This window comes from Drosophila erecta, unplaced genomic scaffold, assembly GCF_003286155.1.
Source record: "Drosophila erecta strain 14021-0224.00,06,07 unplaced genomic scaffold, DereRS2 tig00000055-arrow-pilon, whole genome shotgun sequence".
NCBI classification, from domain to species: domain Eukaryota; kingdom Metazoa; phylum Arthropoda; class Insecta; order Diptera; family Drosophilidae; genus Drosophila; species Drosophila erecta.
The window spans coordinates 13277928-13296286 of NW_020825200.1; the positions used below are offsets into that span (position 1 = coordinate 13277928).

Sequence of the window (18359 nt, forward strand, 5' to 3'; positions counted from 1 at the left end):
CATTGAGTACAGTGGAGTCCGCGAATATTGCACCCAGTGGAGGGGCACAGTGAAGCGCTCATCCCACAACACTTGTCTGCCATTCGGAATATTTATAAAAGCAGCGACTAATTGAGTGAGAGGGAGAGCGAGAGAGCGGTCAGCTAGTCACTCACTCGGTTTCTCACTCACTCACTCGACCGCCCGCCGTTTATTTGCCGCTTCCTCAAATCATTTAAGCGCATTTGACGATTGTTTGTCTTTCCGCACAGAACAGAACAGAATCGAATCCGGTTGCCGGTCCACATCAACGCTTCAAAGCTTTCAGCCCTAAATAAACTATACAAATTAAACAAATTATTAGCTGTGAGCAACGAGAACTAAACAAAATGAAGCTGTTGTTCGGTTTGCTGATGACCGTGCTGGCCCTTAGCGGAGTTTTCACCTTGCCAGGTAAGTGAAAGGCTTAAATCCATCCAGTTGTTAAGGTCCAGTTTCGATGCACTCCATAGTGAGCTATAAAAACTAACCAATATCCAATGTGCACATATGTTATATGTTATATTCCCGCCACATTCCTTTCTCATTTCTGAGTGAAAAATAAGTTATTATAAAGCATCGAGAACCTTTTGACATCATAAAGAAAGAAAATTGATAAGAGCTGGGAAAACCCATTATTCTTTGTCGATCTGGAATTTTCTGGTGGAACCTGAAAGATTACTTTTAAGCAGTTGAAAAAAAGATTGGAATTTAAATAACTGTGTTATTTACTACAGAATCTATAAATACTTACACACAGAATGCGTAATTAACAGCGCTTGTCAGTAAGTACAATCTGAACGATTCGAGAAAGGTTTTAATTCCACTCTCCACTGTGTAGCGGAGTGAAGTATAAAGTCGTTTCCTTTGCCAGATAATGATGTCAGCATGCTGATAACAAAGCCAGGCACTTGACAATCAGCCAAATGCATCTTGCAGATACATACACAAGTAACTACAAATGGCAAAATATCAGGAATGCTCGGCAGCATCACGGATTCAGCGTCCTTTATTGTCATCATCAGCGTTTGCTGTTTGCTGTTCGCTGTTCGCTGCCTTTGGCTGCCACTTGAATGCATAAATTGCTGAAGAAGCTGCCAGCGAGTCGCAGATGATGGGCGGGCGGTGGGAGTGGGCGTGGCAGCGGGTTGGCAGCTGCCACAGCCACTTGAAGTTGTCAAATTCGGTGCAGTCGAAATCATTTGCAAGGAATATACAGATTTTATGCAACACTCGGAAATCCCAATTTTTCGGTAAATGTTGCTTGAGAATCATCTTTGCAGTGAGTGCTTCAAATTGCAGTGAAATATGTCGCAAATTGATGAGAGAACATGCCGGCAATGTTACTTGTTGTTTCAAAATACATATATAAGTTGGTTTTGCAAATAGTAGTTACTCTAACAATAATGCATATAAGCCAGTTTATTACCGCTTGAATATCTTATTCTCCATTTAATTATTCAATGTTTTGCGACCTGAACATGCTTAGAATAAAATCATACTCAATTAAAATAATTTACGTAGCCAAATGAATCACTATAAATGTGAAATATGGGATTTGTCTGCAAGTTAATTGGTTTTTGATTATATACTTAAAATTTAAATTAATATAAAATATTATATTGTTACACTTGCAAACAACTCAGAATCGGTTGAATGAACTGACACTCAAGTCATCCCATTTCTCTGGCTGATTGCAAGTGAAATTCTTGAGCACTTTTCTCTGCTTGTTTCGTTTTCTTATTTTTCTTAATTTGGTTTTTATGTGAGCGCTCCATGTCAGTGTCCCATGGCCAAAAGAATTGGGTTAATTGTGGCCATAATTCGCGTTTAAGGCCTTTTTCCAAGGAATGTCTTTCTCTGCCCCAGAACAAATTGCAATTGCATGTTCACATAAATCACTTTTTTTGTATTCTTGCTGCTCGTACGTGGAACTATTTGTGGAGTAATAAAACTCAAAACAATTATGAAAATTATTGGTGAATTATTACTTTTATTTTCCATTGTTGGCATTTGCTGCTGAATAGACCGGCAATTTGTTTAATTTAGACGGATATTTATTTATGCAAATTGAAGTTAATTTTCAAACCCATACAAATGTTTCGGTTAAATTGCATGATGTATAGTCGGATAATTAACATTTTGTGTCTGGACTAAATCAGTTGCAATTGTTATAAACTGTAAATATTCACTGCTTAGCTGATTATGGAAAATTTGTGGCGACACCGAGAAAGCGTCATTTAATTGAGGCTTAATTCCAGAACCTAATCAACCGATAATACTTTTACTTATTATACAAGAATATTTAAATTATGTGTTGCTCTGTTTTATTCTGCGATCGCTTAATTATAATTCAATTAAAACTAAACTACGCACTGATAACAGAAATAATGTACAAATATTATCAGTTGCTCTTAGAAATTTAACAGGTCAGACAATATTATATTAAAGCAGAAACAAAGCCGATTGAATAACCAAATCATTTGAGTAGAAAACACTAACATTTTCCGAACTAAACAAAATGCGTACATCTTGGGGTTTTAATTAAAAGTGACTTAACTTATTGCCTTGGAATTTTGAACTTTTGCGGTGACTTGAGGGCGAAGAAACCAAATAAATTGAACTTTGTTCACATGAATTGTAAATTAAATAAAAACAACAGCGTCGACTGTCTACATATAAATTAAAATATATTTTTTTGGAATTTGAGCTGCCAAATGTAATTGGTTTATTATACCGAGCAGTTTTTGTATTGGCCTTGTCACTTTGGTTTTACATTAATTCGTAGAAAATGAAATCAACAGCTTGGCAATTTTTGTTTGTTTTTTCGGCTTTACCGCAACGTCCTTTGGTTTGTTTTAAATCAAACAATTAAATTTAATTTTCCTTTGCCTTTAGTTTGATCTGTATGAATTTTAAAAGATGCTGCAATTTTAAGCGACACTGAAACTTGTTAGTTTTCTATCGCAACAACTGTTTTGCATCTGCAGTCAGATGATTAATCACTTTCAATGGAAACCCATACAATTTTAACCGAAACCTCTATCGCTGTATCGTGATTGCGATTTTTAATGGGATAAAAAGCAAACGAGACTTTGTTTTTCTGGCTTTGGCAATTGTAAGCCAGCTTAACGAAAATTCGCATTTGATTGGCGAATATTTACAAAGTTTATTGCGGCTTATAAATAATACTTATATTCTAAACTAGGAGGTAGCTTTGCAATGAAGCAGCGTACTTCAAAACTACATCATATTCATTGGAATCTGCGCACTTCCCATCTCAGCTTGAAGCTTACAACAAACATGAGTCATTGGCAGTTGTAAAAATAAACTCGTTGTTTAACTAAGCATTTTTAGTTGCTGCCTAGTATTTGCCCAATCAACAATGAAATGCAAACAACACGCCCGTGAGACAATAGACCAGCGGACTGGCCAGACTCTGGACTCTCAATGGATCGCCGGCTAAATTGCAATTGTCAGATGTCACGAAGGGATTAAGTGCCCCCCTCGTCGGCGCCCCTGTCCAATTAGACGGTGACTCGAACACTCGTCGTCTGTGATTGAGAACTACTACTGCAACGGCAGACGAAAACCATCAGAATCGGCCACTTTGGCTCTGGTTCAATGTCACGTAATCGCCGCAGGGCCTCCCTGGAGGGTTATCCCCCCTGTACCCCATTCGCCGTACCCCTAATAAGGCCCACTCTGCCACGCCCCCGGGCCCCTTTCACCTCGCAGTTTGCCGCCTCTTTATGTTAATTTATGTGCTGGCAAAATGTGCAAGCGCCTCTAATGCTCAGCCACGCATGGCGCAAACCCGAAATCAGAAATAAATTACAGAAGCCAGTCGCCGGAGAAGCAGAGGCAGTTGCTCATAGTCAGCACAAACTGGGGGGAATTAACACGGAGCACACATAACCAAGATGGTTATGCGGAGCGGTGTGTTAGTAATTAACCAGCAGCCATTTCACGATTCAAAAACCTAATTAACTGGGTTCGATTTCAAAGGATGTCGCAATGGAAGAATTTACGATCAGTTAACAAGGAGATTTCGCAATGAGCACTTATCCTCAAATCGTAGATAATAACACAAGTTTAATTAGTGTTTTTAAATGTCATGCTGGCAATTCACGCGCTGAGCGAACGTGTGAACATCATGATGCACAGGAATAATTGTATATTATAATGAAATCCCGCACATTACTCAAATGCTCGGTAGGCAGTTGCAATGTCAACGCAATGCAGCTTTAAACGATTTGCGAAAGGGGATTTGCGGATGCTGAATTAGGATTGCATGGGCGTAGATGGAGGAGGGGGATTGAGGATTGCGGATTGGAAGTGGGAACGGGCTTGGCATCGGATTCACAGACCCGTCAGCAGCTGCTACCATATGTCCTTTTGGCATGGCTGTGAATTTAATGAGATTCCTGTCAAATTAATTTCCGGTTATGATTAGATTTTCGTTAATAGCAATTTGCGGTTTTTGCAGGCACCCAAAAATATGCGAGCCTCAACTTCCATAGCGCCCATGCCTCGGCATCGAAGTTTTCCCCATCTACCCAGTTGAATTGATTTGATTTGCATTCACATGCAACACTGTCACCATGCAACATTTGCAATGATTGCAGAAAGTGTCTGCAGCAATTATCTGTCCAACAAATTGTGCTCATCGTCGTCCTGAATCTGCTGCACAATTGATTAACATTAAGTAGTTTAGTAATCGTAAATCATGTTCAGCACTGAGCCCACAAATCCATTGCTGGCAGTGGAATTTATGAAAATTTTGCATATCTGGCGAAGACCACGAAACCGAGCAATCGTTTGGATGTATGCCAAAATTGAGGCTCTTGTGGAATGGTTCTGAAGTTATTTGGGCGAATCAAAGTCTAATTGGAAGTTTGCTTCTTGTTCCTGGAAGACATTACACCAAGCTACTTCATTGCTTGACTATTTTAATGGATATTAGGTTACGTCGATTACTAAAACTAATTTATCGGCATAATTTATGGGAATAAGTACTGAAATTTATTTTATATAAATTGGAAAAAATAATCTTGGCCCATATCCGGTTTAATTTATTGGTATTTAGAAGCGAGAGAGCACATATAAATGTTATTACACTCAGTAACTATTGCTTATATAATTCTGTCAAATGAAATATTGATTTTGGAGCCCAGTGTTCTGCTCCATCGATTGCCATTTGCTGCCGAATTTAAAGTGAAAGCCTTCGGACTGAAACTCATACTCATTCAGGCCAAGCTCAGGCACACAAATCATTAAGAATTGCACCACCTGCCGCACTCCCCTGCCCAAAACCATTTACAAATCGAGCCCAGAAATCAAATCTGAACGCTTTTTCATTCTTTATACATTTTCTGCACGTACTCGGTGGCAAAAATGATTCTGGATCCAGCAGAAATAATGAAGGCTGAGGCAGACAATGGACGGGGAAAGCCTAAAATTAAACAATTTTACTTTTTGGCAATTTCATTTTTGCTGCTTTCCAGAATAATTTGTTGCATGTGGCGACGACGATATGACAACAACAACTGGCAAGGGTGTGGGTGTGGGAGGGGGCGGGGGCTTCGTGTCCGGGACCAAACAATCAAAATCAAATTCAGTTGAAAAAACTCATTTTAAACGCGACAAACGTAACGTTCAATCTTCCAGAACATTGAGTACGTGACACGATTGTCACATTTCGGGATCGGGAGAAAATTCCCGAGGGACAGAGCGAGATGGATTGATTACACAGAGAGAAATAGGTAAAGCCACTTTAGAAAGCATACAGGAAATTTGTTAAGAAAACCACTCTAACAGTAACAATGAGATACATATTTGTTTGGATTTTATTAGACATTGGACAAAATATTTAGCCTAATAGAAAGTTATGTATATGTGGTTCTTGGTGACTGTGAACTTTATAATTAGTTTGGCTAATAAAAAACTTGTGTAAACAGAACGAATAGAGTGAACTGTTATATGGGATTATATAAATTATCGTGTCGCTGAGGGAAATGCTCTTCAATCCCAGATGTCATTAACTTGCATAACCTGAATTAAAATCTAATTAGATTATAAAATATTTTTCTTGCTGTGCACTTCGCACAGGAGCACTCGAAGTGTTTTTTCTCCTGTTTGGCTTTAGGCTCAGCTCGCGTTTTGTTTATGTTTCGGCGAAATGCAAATGAAGAGGAGTGAGAAATGAAAAATGAACGCAGCACCTGACTTGACTTGTGGGTGGGAAATTGGGGTGTAGGCCTTACGGTCTGACCTAGCGACCCAAAATTAATTGAATTAAATTTGATTTTATATTTATTTCGTTTTGTTTTGGTTAGCGGTTCTTTGCCGGCTTCCGTACTGCCAACTGTGGTCACGTAAAAATGGGTTTGTCATGCAAATCTTGATTTTATGGCACTCTTATTATGGAGCGCGAGAAATGGGGTTGCTGAAAGACTCAATCGCCAAGTTATTTGTTTGTTTGGTTAATGAGGCTGTATTGTGCGCCAAATGAGGGAATTGTTTATGAATGATTATCAGAATTCTCCCCAAAATTGGTTCACTTTGATCAAAGGACTTAAATTACTTACCTTCAGTGAGTATAGAATAAATTGTAAGTATTTGGGATCCCCACTTGTTTGACTTTCCAGCTCCAATCAAATATCCTTCAATGTAATCCCGAAAATTTGTTCTGTAATTCAGCGCTAAATCGCGTTTGTTATCTGCTCCCGAGTCATTAACATGCCCAGTCCAACCGCTTTTCCATAGGACATCCATTGAAGCCTCCGCGCAGCCATATAACTCGAATCTGTCACAACCCATTCTTCTGACTGCGCCCCAACTTATCACTGCCCCATATGGAGTCGCCACTCAACGCGACTGCCAATCAATTGTAGACAGGGGGAAATAACCATGCAGATAACTAGAACTGCACCGCATCCCCTAATAGACAGCGCATCCGCTACACTTTGAATCATGCACTTAAAAAAAAATGCCTGTCTTTAATTAAAAAAAAAATTTAATTTGTATCTTCGTATAAGCTTTATAGTACTTTGACTTTGAAAAACAGGTTATATTGTATTTAAATTTTTTATAATGTTACCGCTTACTTAGCTTTTTGGTTAAGATTTCAAATGGAGATGTGTATACTTTAAAAACCGCTTTGAGTGTATCTAAAACCCAAAGAGTGGCAGCAGAGTGGAGACAACCGTGAAACGAGACCCGCGTGTGGCCCCAGCTGTTGTTGCAACGCGTCCCATTAATCAAGGCACCCAGTGGCTCCAAGCCCACCCACTCAACCCCTTCGATTTGGTCCGCAGTGGGTGCGGGATGGGTGCCCCATCCTCAAAGCTAACGTCATCACACATCTCGCACATCCAGGGGATGGCCGAAAAATCATTGTTGACATTTGTAATTAGAATTGATAGCAAGCAGACAGACAGCCGCCCCTAAAAAGGGGTTGGTCGGCGTGAAGGGGATGGGGGAAGTTGGGGATGGTTAGCCAGGGATTCAGACGTTAAACTAATTTCGTTTTCGTTTTTCCAAAGCTCCAGCCAAAGCGATATGCGCACTTTGCGCTGGGGCTCTGCACGTCCATCATTTGTTAAACTTTTGCTTCTTTTTGCCGTACCGAACTGTGATTGGAAGGAGATGATAGCATGTGCGTGGGATTTGCACTGAGCAAAATTGTAGAGAAGTTCGTTTGCCAATAGTGCGATCTCTTCAACCTTAAAATGCATTTTCTTTAATCAAAGGATTCTAGGAATAATTTGAAATTATATAAATGTGTAAGAAACTACACAGGAATTTCTCCAGGTGATCGATAAATGCGGGCTAGCAAAATAGCAGAACACACAATCACGCAGGTCAATTGAAAGGCATTTCACTTGGAGAATGACAGCAACTAAGCTTCAGTCTGCACTTTCACTCGATTGGGGCTGTCAGTGGGTGGCGATGGGCGTTGAAGGTGGGGCGCTGGGCTTTTGGGTGGCCAACTCAAAAGCTGGCTTTGATTTCACTTTCGCCTCGACTGCTGTTGACATTTGCCCCATGAACCCCTCTTCAGGACCTCAAGTGTCGTAGATATGCGTCGGTGTGCTGGGCATCAAACTAATTTTCCCCCTGTTTAGAGTTCTTGAACGTGACACAAGTCTGCACTCGGGCCACGCCCACTCCTGGCCACATGCGCCCACTCCCCACCCCCCCGTTTGGGCCATTCCCATCTGGCTTGGCTTCGACAGGCCTCCGACTGTCTCTGGTCAGTGGTTTTCAACTGATTTGAAATCATTTTAACCCAAATTGCATACAATCGAGTTTGCCAGCAGGCGGAATCCCGACATCCTTTCCGCACACTTCAAACGGAGGAGCACAAATGTTTTGCCTGCGTTTGGGTTTGGGCTTGGGCCTGGACGCAAAGGCGTTGATGGAACCTCTTTGGCAGAAGCGGGTGGCTGGATGGGACTGGGCTAATGGATTAGGGTAGGTGATTTGAAAAGCGAAAGCAATTGAAGCAGCGAGTGTTGCGGGACAGCGATTCATTGGGTCCACTTTCTATTTTTTATTCACCTATTAAGTTTATTTATTGCATTTTATGTGGTAGCAACAACTTAAAATAGAACTGAATGTGGGATAAAGGCTGGAGGTGCTTTCGTTACTCTTGTTCTCCGCTGATGACCGCGCCATTAAGCCGCTTTCTTGTACCTTTTCGCTTTTAGTCATAACTTGGAACGTGGAGAAAAAGGAAGATTCTGCAAAGATTTACATAGTTAACTAACTTTCTGCAACTGCAATCATAGTTACAACTAGCCTAAGTCCCCCCACCCGTCTCCCCCTGCGGCATTAGGGGAAAACTTTTCACATTAACCGAAGTGCAGCTATTAAAAATTCATTAATTGTGTGCAACTGCAAAAAAGAGCAACAAAATCAAGGCAAAAATTCGCTGGAAAAGTTTAATTGATTTGTGAGCGTTAAAATGGTAAAATAATTGATAGATGGTCGAAAGGGATGAGTTTTAGGGTAGGACGTTGGGGCCAGCCCTTAATGAGAATGCCCTGCAGAAAGAGTTGAAAAGTTGTTGTTTATTTCCAGCATTATTTTTTTGCATTTTATGCGCTACTCTTTCTATTAATTAGAAAACTTTTACCGCAGCAGAGGGAAATGAAATTTTTTGCGAATTGAATTTGCAATTTTGAATGGGAAAGCCGGAAAATGGCAAATGAATTGTGAAAAAGTGGTAAGCTTGTCTCGGCAATAGACGAGCGAGTATTACACATATTTCATCAACAATTTGATCGTCAAAGTAATTGAAAACGCATGCATCGATGATGGCCAAAAAGCGAATTGCAATTTTGTATGTTGGCCAAAACCATTTTGGGGCCACTCATCTATGTTGGCCCGGCCAGCCGCAATATAAATTTGATGGCCAGTTCTGTGTCTCATCCCCTGGATACGAAAATGCAATGGAAACCCGATGCAGCCAACCCGATGCACTTTGCCAGCAGTTTAATTACCATTTTGGCGCTGCAAGTGGGGCAATTCAAAGAGCTTTTGATATTTTCAGCAATTTTCCACAGGCAACGAAGAAATAACCATGTCAGTTGGCTATTATCTTCACTTATTTATTTCTATTCTAAGTCACATATTCTAGTTTCACTAAATTCTCAAATTTCTCATCGTGTCTTTTAATTATGTCTCGATGACTTTGTCAGTAAGGTAGAAGCCATTTTATAAAACAAATCATGTGGCACCATTGTCTTTGATAATAACTACTAGTCATGGCTGCAATTGCTCGGTCTACCTGTCGATTTATTGAAAATTGTATTTGCTCTTCAGGAAAATAATTTGACTAAGCGCTAAACATACAATTATATCGTTGGTAAAATCAATTTCTCTAAACAGAAATAGAAGTCATGACTTTTCTGATTTAATTTCTGATTTCTCGTGATCTAAAAATAAATTCGTTTAAATTTCAAACTCCAGTCACCTCCTCAAAGAACCAACTTTAGCCACTGAGCCCGGATATTCCGAGAGCCAAGGCAAAGAAGTCCGGTGCACAAAATCATCATTGCTGCTCACTAAATTATGCAAAATTGTACAATTATGTTAATTAATTGACGCAGCCAGCCAGGCACTCCCACTGCTGCCCCTTGGCCAATTAGCGCCATAAAACGCAGGCCAAGCGATTGTCAGGGATTTTATTTTGGCCTCCCAGGAAAGCAACAAAAGTGGAAAGCCACTCCAAAAAAAACCGAAAATGAAAATATATATGAGTGCCACGCCCGCCGCTTGTTAACCTTACATAATTAGCTACAAAAATGTTCGTTGTGTTTAGAACAAAAGCGCAGCGCATTGCAGAAATTTCCACAGTCCTTTTTGGCTTTCCCGAAAATCTGCCAACTGGCTTTATTAATTCCATAATTCAGGAAGGGCAGAGCGGTTGTAATGCGAAAAGTCGGGAGAAAAGCCGTAGTCCCCTGTCTGGGCTTAATTATTGGAAAATTAATGAAACTGCCATGTTAGATGTTTTCATATTTCCGGTGTGTTCCACGTTTCGCATGATTAATAGCCTTTAAAAAGAAATGAGGGCTTGGCTTGCTGAATGAAGGGTTATCTTTTGTTTTTCCCCCTTTCCCACAATGTGCGAAATATTTCATTTTATTTTTATCTCGCAGACTTAAAGTTTAAGCAATATAATTTGTTGATTTATAAGTACCTAAAGGCTTTTTACGATACGAATACTTTAAGAGGCATCTTTATGTGGGAGATGTGAGCTGTGCACTTATGTATACTAACAAATATATCCATGGTGCATATTTGCCAGCAGGTAGCCCACTTTCATATGCACCACCAAAGGTAAATATTTGCACTTGTAAATGACATTCACGTCTGCCAATCCGCCCCCTTTCACTCGGCGCCTCTGGCCCACATTTGGGGTCTTTGTTTTTGCTTCTTCAATTGCTCCACTTTATGTTTGAGCTGAGTGGGACTTAAGGGGGTGATGGAGGTGGTGACATTTTTTCACAAAAACCCAAACATATTGCGGACATTGCCGTGTATATTTCTCATAAATCGGCTTAAAAAGCGAATGTAAAAAGGGACCCGCAAAAGTGCATTTGTTTTATGCACCCCTGAATCAGACATCATATCGCATACCCCCATGACCCCTTGGGGTCACATACGTTCGCCTTCTGCGTACGCAATTTCACGCAGCACATGAAGCTTTTCATATTTCACATTTTCACATTTCATTTCAACTGGAGGCGAACCCAGTTGCCCCGAGATGAGTCGAGGAGAGTCAACTGGGCTTGACTTATTTTTAACGTCGTTATTTTGGTTGAAGGTGCCTGATGCGGCAGGGTATGCAGGATTCGCAAAGTGCCTGCTTCAAATAATCAAAGAGAGCTGCTTCAAATAATCCTAAATATTTGGGAAACCCAAATTATCAAAGATAAGGCTGTACTACGTTTTTCTGTAATGCATAGATCTTGGACGTACTGAGTACCACCCTGGTCATCATCCCATCTCCACTCCCGACTGGTGTTCCTCGTGCTTCCCCAGGACACTTGTTGTATGATTGCATGGTTGTGTTGCGTTGTTTTGCCTGTTGTCGCTGTCAGTGTCAGCTGTTGAGATTTATGAAGTGCAACATGCCAGGACTAAAGATTGAGGGGTAAAAAGATTGAGCGCCGGCGGAAAGAGGGATGGGCGAATTTATCTACGCCTGCAACCTGACGGCACTTCGCTCACTCCGAAATCCTGGCGAAGGACTCGTTATTTAGGGGCTTTCAGATGAAGCCTTGGCCCAGTTTTTGAAGTGGCGAGAATAGTGTTTGAAATTAAAATAAGGATGCTTTCTTAAATTTTCCAAAGATTAAATAAAATTTTAACAATCAGGAAGGGGGTGAAAAAAGCACTTGCATAATCTGAGACCTTCAAGCGAAAGAGAGATGGGAAAAATGATGCAAAGCAAAGATTGCGTAATCAGCGTTAATGGGGCAGGAAAAAGGGTTCTTTTTACCGCTGATTTGGCTAATTCAATCCAGTTTTCGCCAGCCAATTTGGCTCTTAATGATGACTAACAGTGCTTAATTTCTACTGAAATAACTTTTTCTGTCTCTTCATTTCAGCCCGCAACGACCCACAGGATGATACAGAGGTGGATAAAGTTCAGCCCGAATCGGATTTCAATAACTTCAGCGGCGTCATCGATACCGGCTCCGGGTATCCCTTCCTTCAGCCGCATCCTTCGAGCTTGAATGTGGGCTTCTTCGACTCCTTCGATGGTGAGTAGCGCGCGTCACACGCGGCGTATGCGTGATGCAATGCTTAATCGGCTTGAGCATTTATAATGATATTTTAATTAAACAATATTTTAATGGGTCGTCCAAGCTGCATGCAACATGCAATTATATGACTCGCATGCGCTTAATGTCGTCATTATAATTCTGCTTAACGATGATCGAACGGTTGACATATTACGTATACGTTACATTGGCGCGGTTGAACCGAGCATTTTGGCTGTGCAAAAATGTTTGTAACGCCAACATTTTAACTACCACGTTTTAACAATATTTCTGACTTAATTATGCATCATAATTCCGAAAGATCCTGTTTCTAGCTCGTTTTTGAGTGGGCAGTGTATTAGAGCGGTGGACTTTGATGTTGATTATTGCTGGCCATGGCTTAAAAAAGCCATCCCCTGGGCCAAGCCAATTAGCCAATGTCCTTTGGGGACTTAACTTTTAACTTATCCATCTCTTTTTCTGCGTAGTTCCCACTCCATCCCACGGCAGTGAAATGAAAAACAATTTATCAAAATATTATGTCAAGTTCTTGTAGCCAGACAAAGTTTATTTATGCTCTTGTATTTATTTCTATATTTATGGTGGACCCAAGAGAGTGGCGTGGAGTAGGTCAAACAAGTCTGTTGACCATTAAAAGTGAAAAGTTTTGCGCCTCTTCTTGCCAATTTGTGCTTAACTGAGACCATAAGACATCGCAGATGACGACGATGAAGCTGAAACTTCATAAATCTTCTCCTAATACGTTCGAGGTCGAGGGGTAGGATAAAAACTTCCAAAAGCCTTGGGCATTGTATATGCATAAAAGTTGTTATATTCTTTGTTGTCTTATTTTTTGGGTCGGGGGCTTGAAGATTGCAGGTCAATGATTACGAAGCGTAGAAAATGGCATATCTGTCTGATGGAAAGTGGAAGGTGGCGGTGCCGAACAAAGTTACTTGTCAGCGAATTATTTCTGATAAAACAGGATCAATTTCATAGAACTGCGAAGGGGCTAACTTTTTGCTTTAAAGTGTATGTGATGTATGTATTTTATAGAGGGAGAGCATTTTCTGGGCCGTAAACTATTTCACGCTGCTATTTAAACGCATTAAAATGCAGCAAGCAAATGAATTTGTCGACAAACGGCAATCAGCAACCGGGCCAAAACAAAGTCGTGCAAGCAATGCGGTCAAGAATTTATGGCAAGGTTGAAGACAACAAAAAAGCCACTGAAAAAGGCCAAAGAACTAAGCAGAAGACAGACTTATAGACCAGAATGGGGAGGGGTGGCAGCCAGGCACTGAGGATTACAAAAGTGCAGACAAGAAAATGACAGAGACGCCGGCGACACAGAAAACGCTTTTTAGTGCGTTTACGGATTAGGGATTTTCAAGTTGAAAAATACATTAGCAGCAGGCAGGGACGACAACGGAATGCCTCTTGCTTCTCAAGGATTGAAATATAGATAGAGACTCAAGGGAAATTTCATGAGCCAGTCTAGACCAGAAACACCTGTTCCGTTTCCCAGCGAAGGTTTGCATTTCTGTAGTTTTAGCAGCGCGGTACGTTGCTTCTTCGATTTATTCAAACCGAAATAATCTTACAAAATGTTATAAGAGATATGAAGCCTTTTCCAGATATTCCGATTAATTGGTAATTAAATATATTCTAAAGATATCTTCCGCCGTCTGCGCGCCCGTCTGTGGCCCGTGATTGCCAGCGATTCTGGTGAGGATGGAGCTGCTCGAACTGGCGCCTTTGACGACTCCAGTGATGGCAGCATAGCAGGCTCCCTATTTGGACTGCCTCCAATCAATCCGCTGGATTCCCAGAAAGCCAACACTACTTCCACCATTAAGGTAGGAAAACATATTTAACTGCAATGCATGTTAATGAAATAGTCCTATTGATTGGCTTGAGAGTCATAACTAATACAACTCACCACCAGGTTGTCGATGGCCATAAGGTTGAGATCAACGAGACGGTGTATGGTGATAGCAACAGCGTTTTCAAGGTGCGATTGGTGAATGTGCGTCCTTTGGAGAGCGGCGAGGAGGTGGCCCAGGGAGTTCACACCAGTGGAGGTGACTTCCAGCCGGCGGTGAATCCCAGCACCTCTGCCCCGTCCAAAAAGTTCGAGGAGTTCGACGAGGAGGACGACGATGATCGGCGCGAGCCGCTGGAGAAGCAGCCGCAGGAAAACGAGGTGCTCAACATTGAGGTATAAACTTATTTGCGACAAGCAAAAAACAAAGAAACATATTCTTTGAAAGACATTTAACCTGGAAATGCTTGGCAAGCGCTCTACTAACCAATAAAAAACACGAATTGTATATTGATAACTTTCTATAACTTGTAATATACCTATCTATATACAGATTTCTATTCTTTTTTAAATAAAGTTTTCCATAAAACTAAGCAGTACACATCGTATATACCTACTATAGAAATTGCCTGCGTTTATTTTATTATACTAAATATTATATCTACAAATAATGCAACTGAAATAACACATTATTGGGGAATTGGTTTGGTTGCGGTATGCTTTTATATTTCATTCACTTCTGTTTGCTTAAAGCTTTTATTTGATTCTATGCTCTTTATTTTTAATGCAGTGTTTTTTTAGTTCCATTTACTCTATAATTAAGTTTTGCTAATTTGTCAGGCCAATAATCTGTTCAAACCGCAATCGTAAATATTTTATTAACCCGACAAAATGTTTAATTGTACAATTAGATGGTTTTTTCTTCCTATCTGATAACGATTTTGCAGTCATGTAATATGCATATTGGTTCATTGGGCTTGTGAGTAATTTGATCCTTTTTTTCAATGGCATTGCAGTGCATCTAAATTAATAATGCAAACAAATTATAGTTTGTGGCCACATTATTAAAAAATAGATGCAACAAAATATTATGCAAATTTGTAGACAAGTAAAAAGTTAATGTGATGAGAGAGAAACAAATATATTTATTCTGTAATTGACAGCTGGAATTGAATCATGACAAAGTAACGCACAATAAGTTAGGGCTTAACTGAGATTATTTTAAAGTTCATATACATCCAGCAATAGAAAGAAAACTCTTATAAATGTTTCAGGCAGAAAAGCTACATTGTTCACGTGAAATCGTACGGACGGACATATGGACATACGGACAAGGGTATAGAGCCTTTGTTGCGTTGCAAACTTCTGGCATTAATCATTATACTTTCTGTCAGGGTATGTGAATACTTTCCTGCCCCAAAACCTGGCCACCCTGGCAATTGGTCACTGCCACAACCGATTCTTTAGCGGTCCATGCATCACATGCGACCATTTTTCTTGGCATTTTTGTTGCAAGTCCATTAATTACTTTTAGTCCATAATAAAAATTAATTTTTATTAAAAGTCACGCGCTCCGCTCGCATAAATCCTTGTCTTGGGTCGCGGTGGGCGTGGCTGGTGGGCGGAGGCAGGGCCGTATTTATGAGAATTTATTGTGTCGAAATCGACGAGTACCGGTTGGATAAATTTGTTGCAGCTTTTTGTGTACCGGCATAAATCAGCGAGAAATTAATAAATGGCCGTAAAAAAATTGCAATGTTGCGTAAAGCGCAATTATTAACAACTTTAAAGTTGTAAGTGACATGTCAACGTTTAAATACGCTATTTTAAATTTAAATATTGCCAGCGGTGACATTTTCATGCCCGCAACGGAAGCAGGAGGACGGGAAAAATAAAAACTATTCGCACAAGTTGCGAAAGGCAGTCGATTTGTTTTTATATTTCCATTTAAATTTTTTGTGTGTTCAACTTTATATTTCATCTCGCGCGGATATTGAAAGTTGTGGTTTGTGTTGTGGGTGGGCAAACGGCCTGGCTTCTCATGCGTTTATTTGAATTTAATATTCATGGTTATAAATATTAATACACATGGAAGGGAGTTTTGGGGGGTCATGGCAGAAGCACGGCAATAACTACTTCTCCAGCTGCATTGAAATATTGCAAAATGGTTTAAGGCTGTTAAACAATTTGGCGTTTGACGCTTTTGCAAAAGGCATGTGCTATAATCGCAATCGAACAATGTGAACATATTACTTACTAAAAACTGGATAAAACCAATTGCACATTCCCTAAAATAATTAAAATATAATATCATACCTATCTATTATTTTTTACTTAAATGAAATGAAAATTAAATGAAATAAACTGTACATATGTACATACGTAAAGAGATGCCCTATAGCAATAAATTGTAAATAACTCATTGGCTGCGCAAGAACCGTTGCCATATTTAGATAACAAATAAGAATAATCATCCAAAAGGTAATTACTCAAACATCGCTTTGAATTCTCGGGAATTTCCCAAGAAATAATCTCGGTGACTCAGTCTTCGTTGATCTGCATAAAGACTATAGTAAGTAAGCGGTACACCCCACCGGCTTTGTTCCATCTCAGTCTACCCCGATTTCGAAGCTCTTCCGTTGTGATAAATCTTCTGATATACATACATGATACTAAGGTGATCCCAAAAACCGAAATACACAAATGCGTAAAATGTTGTCGGCATTATTAATGCGAATTTCTAAGAAAATACTACGAGTGTAGAGCAAAGTTGTACAAAAATCGCCAGGGGAATGAATGACGAGATGAGTGAGAGGGAACTATTTTGAAAGCTGATTTAACAGACAGGGAAGGTGACTCACTAATTGAGCGTGAGTAACGAACGAAAATAATGAATGAAGCCAAAAATGAGAGAATTATATCTAAACACGGGAGAAGAATTGCTGATAAGTGTATCTGTTAACAGCGTCATGTTTCCTGCTCATTCGCACGCGCTGCGAATTAGCATTCGCGGTAGGCTGCTGTTAATGTCCCCCTCTCTTTCCCTTTAACATAGTTGCCATTGTGCTATAAAAGTTTAAGCTCGACTTGCCGGCAGTTCAGTCAAAGAATTGATCACTACGAGTGAAGAGGTGTCATCATTGTGAGTGCTCAAGCAAATAAAAAATACAATTAATTCGCCACATTTGTAAAAAATTAAGAACTGATTTTAAAGTTAATATTACTTTATTTGCATTCTGCATGTTGCTGCTAAATTAAAAGTTAACCAATTCCTAACAGAATAGATCGGAAAAAGCCATCAAACATTAATTTCAACTTTCTATCATTGTTTATTTCGCACACACGCACACATATGCACCACTACACTCACAACGAATCGATGCACAGTCCACCACACCAACAACCACCACAAGTTATCCCACAAATCCTCACACCAGCTCACCCATAGACTCCGAATTCGAAGCTTCTGATATCAGTGAGGATATAGCGGAGCCCTTACCGGAAGGACAAAAGAACACCATGGATCAGCTGCAGCAAATGATGTCATCCGTGCGAGAGGAGATCAGAGATGAGGAGGAATTCGGGCAGGATCACGAGGACAAGGAGTACTTGGAGAAGAAAGAGAAGAAGGAGCGCGAAGAATTCGATTCCTCAGACGATGAGGACGGCGAGTCTACAACTCCGGTCGTGATGAGCGATACATTCAACGATGAGTGGGCCGAATTCGATCAGGATCAAGGTCGAGACCAGGATCCGAATGAGGATCAGGTTGCCGAACTGGACATTGAAAACGATCTTAGCAACGATATCGATATCGAGGAGAACTTTGGGCCCATTGACCTATCCAACGACATAGCCGTCAACGATGTGGCTGCCGCAGATCCCCATTTTCCCATTAATGCCGATGCCGAGTTTATTGTGCACCCAGCTGTGGTTAGAACTATGCCCATGTTCGAAAAGCTTTCCTTAGGAGAGCCTGCGAAATGAGGATTCTATAGGATTCAACTAGTCTAGGCATTTTCTTTAATCTTAACTTCATAGCTTGTAAACATAAATCGAGGATATCTCTGAGAGATCCAAAGAAATCGGCGCTCACATCATCCGTAATGTATCTTATTTATTTTCACAAAGAACGAGTATTATGTGTGCAAAGTGGCATTGGAAATTATTTATTGTTAAAATACAAGAAATCAAAAGTAAATTTATTAATATAAATAGGCCTTTCGATAATAGGT

General features: G+C 40.2%; 1 protein-coding gene across 3 annotated transcripts; it reads left to right on the top strand.

Annotated features, from left to right (window-relative positions):
- The first annotated feature begins 195 nt into the window (after positions 1-195).
- LOC6543049 (retrotransposon-like protein 1) lies at positions 196-18214 on the top strand. 3 transcript variants are annotated; one of them, XM_026978841.1, is made up of 5 exons: positions 196-432; positions 12144-12299; positions 13974-14158; positions 14248-14520; positions 17512-18214. In XM_026978841.1, exons 1-5 carry the CDS (start codon positions 369-371, stop codon positions 18109-18111), a joined length of 1278 nt encoding a protein of 425 aa, XP_026834642.1. In that variant the 5' UTR covers positions 196-368; the 3' UTR covers positions 18112-18214. The 3 variants fall into 3 exon arrangements, with proteins under 3 accessions (XP_026834642.1, XP_026834643.1, XP_026834644.1); XM_026978842.1 differs by lacking the exons at positions 196-432; positions 12144-12299; positions 13974-14158; positions 14248-14520 and adding an exon at positions 17200-17266; XM_026978843.1 differs by lacking the exons at positions 196-432; positions 12144-12299; positions 13974-14158; positions 14248-14520 and adding an exon at positions 17224-17266 and having other exon boundaries at positions 17573-18214.
- The last annotated feature ends 145 nt before the right edge of the window (positions 18215-18359 follow it).